Source organism: Grus americana, chromosome 3, assembly GCF_028858705.1.
Source record: "Grus americana isolate bGruAme1 chromosome 3, bGruAme1.mat, whole genome shotgun sequence".
Classification (NCBI taxonomy): Eukaryota; Metazoa; Chordata; class Aves; order Gruiformes; family Gruidae; genus Grus; species Grus americana.
This window is the reverse complement of record NC_072854.1, coordinates 34,334,206-34,347,849: the sequence shown is the minus strand read 5'-3', so window position 1 is coordinate 34,347,849 and position 13,644 is coordinate 34,334,206. Positions and strand designations below refer to the sequence as shown.

General features: G+C 40.1%; 1 protein-coding gene across 1 annotated transcript in view; it reads right to left on the bottom strand.

Annotated features, from left to right (window-relative positions):
• Window positions 1-6,500: 6,500 nt before the first annotated feature.
• CD109 (CD109 molecule) overlaps window positions 6,501-13,644 on the bottom strand; it is a 90,541-nt gene continuing 83,397 nt past the window's right edge. The window contains exon 33 of the mRNA XM_054821848.1: window positions 6,501-11,759. Within this exon, the coding sequence (XP_054677823.1) occupies window positions 11,569-11,759 (191 nt within the window). The 3' untranslated portion in view covers window positions 6,501-11,568. The remainder of the gene's footprint in view (window positions 11,760-13,644) is intronic.

Here is a 13,644-nt window from a genome sequence, read left to right as displayed (position 1 = left end):
TAATAAAAGTCTTCTAGACTGGGGTTGGTCTCTGTGTATTGGAAGCATGGTAGATGGAGTCAAGGAAGGAATCATGAGCACTGTAGCATCCCATTTTAAATGGTACAAGTAGAATATGAAGCAGTGGCAAACTCACTCCGTACAACTGTCTCTATAATTCAATGTTGTTAAACATTAAAAGTGTTCGTATTTTTATACCTAAAATCAAATTAAAACCAAGAAGGGAGAAACAACAGACCTAAGCTGCGTGTGAACAACCGACCAAGGAAAATGATCATGCACAAGAACGAGACACATAAATCATATCGACTCTCATCTAACATCCAGCCAAGCCATTCATCTTTAAATGATCACTATGGTGATGATGCATAGGTCATTCCTGAAATCAAACTGCAAACTATAAAGGAAAAATCATATGGCACCTTGCTGATACATACTTTTGTACTGAACTTAGAATACAACATAGAGAGCGAGCTCTGGCTTAATTAGCTGCCCACTGAGCTAGAGTTGGCTGCTATCTTTTTTCTCCATATGAAACCACAGAGCTTTCTCAGTACATTATTTCCACATGTGCTTATATTACTATCCCTGCCCCTTGATCCAGCATTTTAATAAGCATTCATCTCTAAAAAAAATATAAAGAAATGTCTATCCACTTGCCTAAAGTACCCCTCAGCCCAGTCCTCCCTTTCCATCAACATGAGCCAGAAGAATCCCCAGGGAAATCCATGGAGTCTCCCTGGTAGGCGGCTGTTGTGAATCATATCAAGAGGCTCTTTTTTATATAATTTTATTCCTCTTTATTAGGAATATGATTTCTCATTCTTTGCTCCAGACATATTAAAATCCTCTCTCGCCTAAGCAGCAGTGCCTAAGGTCTCAGCTGGTTTCAAGCCGTGAACACCCTGCTAGTGCCAGACAGACGTGTGCTACCGCAGCAAAGGCACCGGGATACTGAGGTTTGAAAGCGAGCACCACCAACTTAGGTTCCTCTGCAAGTGGTAACAGGTATTTTAAAGGTGTCCATGGGTCAGAAAAAAAGAAAGGAGTCAATGCTTCTGTACCACTTACTTACACATGCATCTGCCTGACACTTCCAGTACTGCTCATGTAGGAAAAGCCGGTGTGTTTGCACCAATATTTACACTTAAGCTCTGGTTGATTCTGTGTTTTATCTTGTAGCCTGCACCAAAAATACCTTTCTAGGAACTGGTCCACAGTCTACATGTCTCATCTTCCCAGTTCGCTTTATTTATTTGCTTTATTTTGTTTTCCGTATTGCAAATGAAAGTTTTAAAGCTAATACTTTGATTGACAGCCAAAGTTGACTTAAGATGTTGTTTCATGTTACATTTATATGATCTTGGGTTTGTTCATATTTACCACAAAAATATTTTGAAATTAAATAATTATTGGCAAAATTGAAATTCAAATTTCCATGTAAGTGACTCGGTCTGGAGATGACAGTACCAAGTATCTCCAACTAGACTGCAAAATTAACTTCCTGTTATCTCCCACCTTACAAGTTTTAAACTGTCTGAAAATTTAACTGTATATGAATTTCTTCTAATAATAAAATATATTGAATGACATTGTAATAAAGTCAGTGGGTTTCCCTTTTCTTACAGGCTTTCATGAACAGTGAATCAGTTTTATTGCATTCTCAGTGACCGTAATAAAATTATTGGCCTAGAAGATATACTTCTAGGTTTATTAATCTGTTCATATATCAGCTGGAAGATTATGGCAGACAACAGCGCATAAAACTATATAAAATATATTATAAAGTAAAACTACAAAGCAATCCTTGTAGTCAGCTTGGAAGGAATCAGCAGTACAGATTTCATAAAAGACTTAAAATTGAAGTCAAATGAAGAAAATAAAACAGGATACCAAATTCAACAAACAGTTGAATAGAAGACAAAACCTAAATGTAAATTGCCAGTACGAATATAAACACAAAGCAAGTTTTGCATCTAAATAAGCCTATTCCGCTAAGCAACTGTTTATTCGACCTCTTGCTATGGCCTTATGGAAGTAGAGTCAATGATAGGTTTCTGGACCCAGATAGATAAGAGTGTCAGGACACTGAGAAATCATGTCCATGCCCCAGGTGGGATTTACAACAGCTCCTCCGTGAACTGCCACAGTGTCTTACGTCGGCCTTTGTTAGTCTCCCAGTCCAGGCATTCCTAGCTCATTTGTACCTAACTGCTTAAAAGCCCCACTATCAGGCTTTGCACTCTTTCAGTTGTCCAGCTACAACAGTTGGATTTCATATCTTAAGTTTCCATGATATTATTTAGCCTACGAGCTATTTTCAGAAACTTCAGTATTCAAGATCCCTTGACTCTTTTTATTAATATCGACACTAAATGCTCCTTGCTGCTATTAAACATCTTTATTATTTTTGTTATTATCATCATAACCTCTATGATAAACTGTTATCACATTAACCTCTACTGTCTGTTCTGTAGATTAACCCACTGCTTTCTTTAACCCCTTCCTCATACATCTCATCCGCCAGGTCCCCCGATCATTTCGGCTGCCGTTTCCATTTGGACCCCCTTGTCACTTGGAGTTCTGTGCCCACGTCAGAGCAGCTGCTCCGGCTGAGGCTGCAGCAATGCTGGCTGGAGAAAGCCAGCATCGCTTTTCAGACAACACTCCTGTTTACACAACCCAGCATGTTTGCTTCTTTTGCAATAGCTTGACAAATGTTGTCAGATGCAATAGCTTGGCCAGCGTTCAGTGAACGATCTATTTGCATCCTGGATTTTCTTCTGTAGGATTTCTACCTTGCTTGTCGTTCCCCAGTCTGCATCTGTGCAGCTGAGCACTGTCTTTCCTGAGCACAGAGCTTTGCTCTTATCTCTGTTAATGTGGAACCAATGCTTTTAGACCATTTCTGCATTTTGTCAAGGTCAACTTGAATTCTGGTCTCTGCAGTGCTGGAAGTCCTCCCAGTCTATTGCTGCCTGAAAAGTTAATAAGGCTCTTTCCTAGCTTTCCAAATAGGACCCCAACACATCCCTGTGGAACTCAACTCAATGTAACTCTCCCTTCCGGGGCTTCAAAAGATCTGCCATACCTGCGTAATCCTTCCTCCACTGCAACTGTCAGTTGTTTTAAAGCTTTGAAAGCCCAGAAGATGATGATAAGCAAGTGGCAGTTCCATCCAAGGATCCTTGCATCAAAAGGACTTAGGGTTTGCTTTACAGCGGATGACAGCAGAAACACATCCAGCCCAGTAGTGAGGATGAGGATGCTTCCAAAGAAAGGTATGAAAATTGAGCTGCACAATACTCTATATTACATCCTATTTATTCCTAATTTCTCAAGGGTAGTTTAAACTCTGATGCATGAGGTTTTAACTTCTCCTTTGCCCAGGGAAGTACAGCTGTACTCAGTCACAGTATGCTTGGAGGTAAAATCGACCCTGGAAGTCATGGCTGTGTTAGATTGCCTTTTTCATTTCTCCCCTTATCTTATTGAGCTTGATGGATCTTAAGATGCTTTCACTAAGATATCAGCAGTCTCCTTGGGCTCCCTCTATAGCAGAAGCACAATAAATACATAAATAAATAAATAAATAAATAAATCAAACAGGAGATAATTTAGGCGCTCTGACTTACCCTTTTCAAAAACCCATCTCCTTCCACCAACTGTTCAGACAGTATAGGAAGATTCACCTCCTCGGTTACTCCCCTAAGGCCACGGTCCTGTCACCCCTCAGGACTGTGCTGTGTTTACTGGGACTGCAGCAATACGCTAGCGACAAGAAGTAAACCCAAAAGGAATCAAAGGGAAAACAAGAAAAGGATAATTGGCAGGGCAGGCAAAGCCTGCAAAGAGCATCCAAAATTTTATATTATTAGAAATTTATATTCTCCACATTCAGCAGTCACAGCCTGCTGCAGTTCTCATTGCCATTAAAGATTACCGCTCCTCCACCCCTAGTGTGCTAATAACAGGGAGAAAGGAGGCAGAAAGGGAGCAAGAACAAATGGCAGTCATTGGGTAAATGTCTTGAGCATAAGGGAAAATATTTTTAGAAAACAGAAAAGCCATGAAACCATCTTCCACTTTGGGAAGTGCTTTTCTATTGAAGGAACATCAGCATAAGTTATGTGTTAAGGATCAGAACACACAACTAAGACATATGGCAATAAGATTAAGCAAAGTATTTTTATTGCTTTATTATCTTCTCATACTGGACAAAGAAATACAACCCCACAAACCTGCAGCTCCTAAAGCAGTTACACATATGGGAGGAAAAAAGCAAGAAACAAAACTGAAACATTCTGTATCTTTTATCTTCTGCTGCCATCTGGAAATAGGTGTATTTTCTACAAGGTCTGAGGATTTTGGGGAGAGCTCTAGGTGAGCAAAACAAGAGATGGAATGGGGTTTCTTTCAAAGCTAACTAATACAGTAATTTTACTTCAATGGATTCTTGATCTGTACAACTGAGGAATTTTAAATTCTGTCAAAATAAAATATTTCCAAATTTATACTCCTCGGTCTTACCATATTTCCCCATAAAAGGATATTATTGGAACAGACAGTGAGAGACCCTATTGCAACACAGTTGTACCTACACAGGAAAAGACAGGCTTTACCTAGATGGCAAGAGGCTTGCAATCTCACTGGAAGGGAAGAGACAGCAGCAGATACACACCGGCAGAGGACACAAGGAACAGTGAGGAGATGCTGGTCATCGCAATAGCTTTCAGCTCCATGGGACCATAAGGCTGGTCAGTGCTCGCACACACCATCACCTGAACAGGGGTTTGCAGGTGTATTGATCTGGTTGGGATGGAGTTCATTTTCTTCATAGCAGCCCGTACAGTGCTGTGTTTCAGATTTGTGACCAAATCAGTGTTGATAACACACCAATCTTTTAGCTGCATTAAGGCCTTCTCATTTCTCATGCTGCTCTCCTAGCAAGTCGGCTGGGGGTGGGCAAGAGGCTGGGAGGGGACACAGCCAGGACAGGTGACCCCAACCGACCGATGTTCCATACCATATAATGTCATGCTCACCAGTAAAACTGGAGGTACTTTCCGAAGTAGCTGTTGCTCAGTGACTGGCTGAGCATCGGTCTCCTGGTGGGAGGCAGTCAGTGACTGCCTTTGCATCACTTGATTTTTTTTTTATTTTCCTCTATTGAACTGTCTTTATCTCAACCCATGGGTTTTTCTCTCTTCGCCCTCCTGATTCTCTCCCCCATCCCACTGGGGGTAGGAAGCGAGTGAGCGACTGGTGGGTGCTTAGTTGCTGGCCAATGTCAACCCACCACAGCAGGAAAGCAGTGATACAAGAGCGTGCGAAGCACCATGCAGGTATTCACCCTGCCACCAGTGACTGCTCTCCAGCTGGGCTTTGCGCTGCTGATCACAACGCTTTCAGTCCGGCTGTTCAGCCAGTTTTCAGTCCACCTCAGTGCCAACCCATTTAGCCCATACTTGATCAGTTTATCTATGAGGATGTTATGAGAGAAAGCCTTACTAAAGTCTATATAAACATCCACTGTTTCTCCTCCTCCACACAGACAATCCTCTCATCATAGAAAGTTATCAGGTTGGTTAAACACAATTTCAGCTTCATAAATCTGTGCTGAAAAGTCCCAAGTGTCCTTTATCCACCCTGAGTTTGAGTTGATAGCTATTTATGTGTGAGACCAAAAAGGATTTTAATCTTGACAGGGAACAAAGGCTCTGAAGGAAGGGTAGATCTGTGAGACATCAGCACAGGGATGGTTGCTGGGCTCATGGGCAAAATTACTTAGAGGTCAGGGTAAAAGAGGTGAGCAAGGCTGAGCAGAACCTGACCTCGAAGCTGAAACAGGCCAGGAAACTCTTCCAAGGGCAGGCAGGAGAAACAGTGAGGGAACTGTGAGGAGAATTAGGGAAAGGTGAGGTCACGGAGGCCAAACTTCTGAAGCATGAAAAACGACAGCTAAAATAGCAGTTCACCTGGAAAAAAAAAATAATCTGCACATCAATTCAATTAGATTTTTTTATAAAATACTTCAGTATAAAGATTACTTGGAGCTCTTTTACTGCCACTTCAGGCCACATACAATAAATTCTACACCTGAAAGGTTTGCTCCTGTTCACAGAAAGTACAGTTCCTGAGGTTCTCCATGACCACAAAGGCCCTGCCTTAACTGAGTTCATCACATCATCTTAGGTATACTACTTCTGTTGACGTTAAGAGCAAAGCATGCAACAACTTCATGTTGACTAAAATTATATGCTTTTAAAATGTGGTGACCCCTAGTCAGAAAAGTCCCAAACAATGATCTGTAAAGTCATGGTCAGCAGGCGGACCATGGAAGTCACCATCACATCGCTTAAAAGTATGAGCTTTAAAACACAGGTGAGGCAGCCTCGAAGACATGCTGAGGATGGGCAGTGGTCGACACAGTAGACTACAGGTGGCTGTATTGTTAAACAAGCAAACACTAGACATGTATTATTAAAAGTCATCTTTAATAGAATTTAAAAATAGCTATTGCAAACTTTATTTGAAGAAAAATAAATCAATGACAATTTTCCAAAATTCTGTGAAACAGTCTAGTTCCTTAACACTTGTTTATTTGAAAGGACAGAAGCAATTTGCATAGCTGGCATGTTAGTTCACCTCTGTTTGCTCAAAACAGCTCATAAAAGCATTCTTTTTCTACCATTTCTGATTTGATCAAAAGTGGAAATGCGTATGATGATCCTAAACTAGATCAAAGTGAGTATCTGACTTACGTCTCAAGGCAGCCAAGAATGTTAGTTCAAATTGCTTAAGGCCTGACATGGAAAAAGAAGAGACGCAATAGCCAGTAGGACAGCTAATGTATGGCACATGACACCTGCTTATATGATACTTCCTTTGAGCCAGTGTTTTGTATTTTCTTCCTCATATTAGTATCCCACCCAACCTAACAATACTAAAAACCACAACAAAAAAATCAATTCTTAATATAACATCGTAAGATCTGAGCAAGGCTGATGAAGCTTTAGGGTAACCACTAAGAAACACAGAAATAAAATGTATGATTTGAAATTAAAGAGAAATCTTAACACTGGAGTTCTGTTGACTCAAATGTAGCACATAAGCAATTAATGCCAATACACATCTCAAAATAATGAGCTATCCATTAGGAAAAATAATCACTGGATTGATCTAATACAGCACACTGTCAGACTTTATTGCACAGAATAGCATTAGTGCAACGGTATTTCCAAGTGGCACACAAAAATACAATGAACTGAATAAGAAACAACACTGAAGTCAAATATTTTGACATCAGAAAAAGGAGAATCTAATAATAACTCAAAAGACCTGATCACGTAACTGCTGTTATATTTTATGGATAAATTACTAGTGAGAACATCTGATTTCAATATCTTCTATGTATTTAGAGGACTAAACACATAAATATGGTTCACTGCATAAAGATTTATGGTAGAAGGCTATAAGAAATATTATTGGCCATTAGAATGAAAATTGAATACTCTTGCTTAGTCTTTGAGATGATAGAAAAAATATGCCATTAGGTACCAGTTGCTTTCCAAATTTAAGCTTTCCTAAAAACTTAACTGTATATTTTGAAAAACAGAACATCACACAATGTTGTTGGTTTGGGCACTTTGTGAAGATCTTGTATGTTTTTAATTGCACATACATTACACACTGTAGGATACTGGAGCCTATACAATGGCTATGTATATACATATGCTTTCTACAGGAATCTGCTTTAACCAAATACTGTCCATATTCATACCAACTTGAACAACACATTTGGGGAAATATTCCCAGGATAATATATTGAAATTTGGTTAAGCCCAATTTTTTAATCCTAGGTTTAGTTTTCAACAGTGACTTTCAAGGCACGTAACGTTGGACCTTGGGTCTTCCGTTTCTCCTACACCAGTCCGGCCACTTCCCCCTTCTATCATCACATGCCATTGATGTGCACAAGCCACAAGCTCCAGCTTGTGAAGGAAACGGGAGCACGGCGGTGCCACGCTGGGAACCAAACCAGCCATGGAGCTGGCCCAGCATACTGACTCCCAGGTGCTGTAAACCCGTTGGGCAGCACTCGATCCCTGTTCTGTACAACAGCTTTCGGTATGGAGGGTTTCTAGATGATACCCACAGAGAAACCTGTAGACACAACCTCGGCTAAGATCACGGATGACAGCAAAGGCAGAATTTTGGGGGGACATGCTTTAAAATGCATTATGGCTTTGGTTTAAACTCAGTCCTAAACAAATGACTATTTCTTACTGATTTAACAGCATATTAATGGCCCTGCACAGACCACGTCCATTGATGGCATGTGGTTGAGAAGGGCACAGGGAGAATACTCAGATTTCAAAGAAACCACACAGAAATGTTCAGGCAATGCAACATGAAGACTTCATCACAAAAATACCTTTTCCTGACTGCTTTTAGCACCACTCCTTAAAGCTCCTTAAAGACCTTGTTCCTAAAGATTTTTTGCTAGAAGACTTCCTGGCATGATCCCTCTAACATCAAAAACTGACTTTACAGAGCAATGGAAAAATATGTATGCTGAACATTTGTGTAAAGGTTCCTATATAAGGATGAGGAAAACAAAAAAAGTCACTATACCACATAATATTCCCTTTCCTCTGTTCCATTCACTGCCAACACGCAATACAAAATTTATCCTCTGCAACTGATTCAAAGCACTAGCCGCAACCGCAAAGTGACTGAAGGCATCAGTGTAGGAATGTTAAAGGCCACCCGGTGTATAAACATTTGTTTATAGTCATACAATGTACACTGCTCCTTTAAAATAGCTTAGTACAGAGGCAGATTTGGATGTCTGTAATGATGCAGGTATAGAAAAAAGTAAAATAAAAGAGGATGTTTGTTCACTGACTCCAACAATTTCCATGACATGGTGCATTATTACTGATGCTTCTTAGTAGGGTGTGCAAGGCAGCCAAGAGTCATTTAAAAACATGTGTTGTTTGTCTCAAAACCAAATGTAAGGGAATACTAATAAAAGCTGCACTGTCTGAAATTAGGCTGAGCAGCTTAAATCCATTTTTCTGGAGGATATTCAGGAAGCTGGGACTGCCTGCAAAATAAAACTAATTTATTCCTACTATCTACTGCAAAGGAGTAGTTTATATCCAGTACACTTTGTCTAGAAAATAAGTCTTTTTATCCTAAGATTAATCAGGTATCGATGTCCCCCTAGAAACTCTACATATAATAAAAACTGCAACTCTACATATAATAAACACTGAAAGTATGTAAGCTTTGGGTTCTTGAAATTATATTAAAGGGAGGCAAGTGACATGTTAAGGGTGCTGTCCCCAAAGGCCAAAGAAGACCTGCTTCCATAGGTCACCAAGAAATCAAACCCACAGCAAAACACATCCCAGTTTAGAGCGTGACTGTTTTCTAGGTCTTACACTTGGCACAATTCAATCTATGCTCCCATACATGCGTAAAGGATTTGAGACACAAAGATGTGTTTCAGTTTATATCTTGGTTTATACTAGGTTTGGACCCGTGTAACCAAGGACATGACTTACAGAGGGTCAGATCCTGCATCCTATTGACTAAGTAGTGCTTTGGCTTTCAATAAATACAGTATTACTTCACGTGGGTCAGAGCAGCACAGGCACTCATGTTTAAGGCACTGATCAACTATTCAAGGGGCTAGATCCAAAGTGCACCAAAGACAAGTGAAAAGCATGAACTGACTACACAGAACCAGGCCTAAGCTCTGCCAAAGAGACAGAACAGAACCCCAAGGTTGTGAAAAACATTTTTAATTCTAAATACAGCTAAAGTAAAACAAATAACCCCACCTAAACTAGTTTTGCAGTTAGAAACCTATACCTCAGTATTAGAAAGCACCCACTTTGGGAAGTTCAGACCTCTTCCCATGCTACTATCCACTAATTTCCTTTGTGAACAAAAGTATAGATGAGCATAAAGTACAAAAATATACATTTTAAGCAGTAGCAAAATTTGAATAAAAATTTGAAATTGCTCAAGGAAAGTGACCGCCATATTATTACATGTGCACACGTACACACTCCGTCTCAAAAAGGGATGAAAGAAAGGGAATCAATAGCCTTAAAATTTCTACTTCTGTTAGTCGGCATGACAGCTATTAACTTCATTTTAGCAACTAGGAATGTTATCAGCTCGGCTTCCTTCTCAAAAAGAAGTAAGCATTAGGTATCACAGGCAGTGTTCAAGAAGGATAAATCAGCTACCAGCTAGGGAAGAGGTTCATACACTTGCTCAGGAGGGAAGAGCTTCCAAGCTCACACGTTCCCACATTTGTAGAGACCTATAATTCTCCCCATGTGCAAAGCGCAGGTTTGGGTGTAGAAGCGCCTGCTGCTCTTCCCTGTCCCTCTCCTCCGCTTCAGCAAAGCATTTCAGTATACAAGGATGTGCTTAAAGTTAAGCAAGCGCGTCAATTGTTTTGCCAGACTGAATGCACGTGCAGCCCACACCTCCTAAAAGCCTCTCCCGCCAGCCAACAACAGGAGCTGCGTGCACAGAGGGCATTCAGGGCCACCCAGCTGGCATGGCGCAGAGAGCACTAAGCAGCTGTTTAGGGTTATGCCACTTACACCGTTGACAAGACGACACTGCAAACGCCAGACGTAAATGACGCCCCAGAGTGACACTTCTAGAAGACTTCCAAAAACCAGAAAAGGATCAAAGCAACCTTCAGCTAGCCATAAATATGCCAGGGGACATCAGCATTCTCACATGGAAAGAGAATTAGGTTTGTTTCAGAATAACCCTAGAAAAATGAAGTCTCAAACACAGACCCCATCTTTGATAACATTTACAGTAAAAGGCTTTTGGAGTAAAATGCACGAGAACATCCCACGGCCTTATTTTCAAACATGATTAGCTTATGAATTGGCAAAAAATCCACCTAGCTTCTCTGTTGTGATAAAAAAAGACTGACAATTTTCTGGAGTGGTCAGCAGTTTGTGAATGCAGCATTTTTTGGCTCTTGGATCTGCTCTGAAGCCAGCTCCTTTTATTTTTCATATTATTCCCCGTGAGAGCATACAGCAAAATTCAATATTAATGTTAAGTGTCACGTTTGCAGAACAGAACAAAGCGAGTTCTGATACCAAGCTCCCAGCGCTCTGCTTACCAACACCCCAATGGAGAAGCAGAGAGTGTTTCAGAAAAGCACGGTAAACTAACATATATCCCTAAAAAACAAGCCCAATTGAAAGCCGAGCTAAAAAGGGGGTGGGAACACGGAGCTAGGTTTGTATTCTCTCAGACAGCTTTCTCAGTAACTCTATGCTTCTTTAGAAAATAACTTCAGTATGAAACTAACACTTGGAAAGTTTTTCCAGCAGACACGTAAAGAAGTTTTCTGGCACAGCCAGAAATTTACTGTATGGGCCAGCCCAGCTCTCCCTGAACGCAGCAGGAGTTTGGTCACTGTAATCACTAAAGACAGGCTGGTATCTGAACATAACGTTTTCTTTGGATAATTTATGGAAACCTTAAATGCAAAACATAATCTGTTTCCTTTTACAGCACCCAACTGCAGAGTAAGTTTACATGAAGGACAAACAGCACGCAGAACAAGGAGGCCAACGAAGAGTGCTGAAGCAAGGCTGGAGAACCATCTCGGTGGCAAAGACCGCAATCACTTTCACAGAAGTCACAAGGGGTTATACTTTGCATTACTTCTGAATTGTAGCTTCTCACCGCTCTTCTCCCTGTTCAGAAAGGTTAGATAGCATTAGTTAATGAACTTCTGAGAATTGACCCAACAAATTAGCTTCACAAAGAAAGCATTTTTAAAGGATGCACTAAACTCTGATGCAGACCTCGTCTTACGCTGCAAAATACTTCCTGGAGTGGGTGTTTAAGCCCAGGCATTAATCTCTGCCCTTCTCCCAAAACGTCAAAATGTTCTCAGTATGTTCAGGCAAATGCAAGGCACACTTTCATAGACTCAATCTCAACTGTTAGACCTAATCAGCTCACAAATCTCAGTCAAACATTTTAAAAGGAATTTTGCCCCTACCTACACAGCAACCCCCATGGCAAAGGAATTCAGATGCTTTACCTGGCAGGTTACTGGCTATGACGTGTAAGAGCTAGGTCTCTCATAACTGACACTTTCTCTCTCACTATTATGTTTGTGAGCTTCAGCTTCCTGAATCTGGGACTGCCCACCTCACCTAGCTCCTGCTCCTGTATTTTGTTCCTTTGTTCCCTGCAAGGCTGGTACAGAGCCAAACAGACTAGTAGCCTGGAAAATCATCTTCATTTAAAAAACATCAATGCATGGTAATTGCTCACAGAACAAGCTTTTGCAAAGTTTCATTCCCATAGTGGGGTTTTTTTTTTGGTTTGAAGGTTTTCATTCCAACTAGGGACACTGCAATATTTTTTTTATTAGTAGTATTTTTTAACTGAAATGATATTCAGTTTCTTTTCAAGCCTCAAGATATTACAAAAAATTAAAGCTGTATCTTTACCAGCCAAAATGCTTACCCAACATTGACACCCAACTAGCTCTGAACAAAGTCAGGTAGGAGAAGCAGCAGTCATTTGAACGTGCCGAGTAGTTCTGTATATTAACCCTGGCAGATCTCCTTCCTGGCACTGCTGTATTGGCATCCCAGCCAGTTCTTACACTTATGCCAGTTGTAATATCTGCTACACAGACATAACTTTTTTGATAAATGCTGGAGCATGAGGACTCCTTAGATATATCCCAGCTCTAAATATGACATGAATCTGACTGTCACCATCACGTAAAATATACACCTGCAGCTTAGGTCACCAACTATGAGAGCGATGGAAAATCATAGATTAAAATAAAAGCACTTTTCTGTATTAGACAGGAAGGAATTCTCTCAGGAGAACTCAGAATCATGGCATATGTATATATGTAGACCAATAATATGCCTATGCTACACAGTAATAGGAATAGTGTCTTGTAAAATAATATTTGAAGCAACCTTTTTCTTAAATTCAAAGCTTCACATTGCAGCACTGATTATGTCATACAAATTTTAGTCCTTAAGGATATTAATTCATATCTTAAAATTAATATTGATTTATTAATTGAGAATTTATGGACACTAAATATATTTAAAGACAATAAAAATATTTACAGATGTGCATTTATATGTGACTTCTTAATACGTATCATAGCATATTTGGTTGTCTTTTGTCTTGTGCTAAAACAAACCAACATGAAAAAAAATTGCCTACACAACTTTTTTATGTCTTATCTCAAACTAACCCCAAATCCTTAATAGTGTTTCAGCTGGATGGTGTAATGAAAACCTCCTTAATATCTTCTCCAGCAGCTTGTAATCTTTCTTTGCCTTTCATTTTGCCCAAGAGCTTTGTACACTGTGGCTTCCTCTAAAACACACTCTACACAAAAAAACCCCACCAAACCCAACCCAAATCAAAAAACTTTGAAACTGTTTATCCCATGTACATCTTTTTTACATAACTATAGAAAGCAAAACACTGGCATTTTCTCCAGTGAAGGACTCTTAGTTTAAACAAGAAACAGATGGAAAAGCTACTTGAAAGATAATCACTTGGTAAGTGAACCACAGTGAAGTTCCTGCTTCA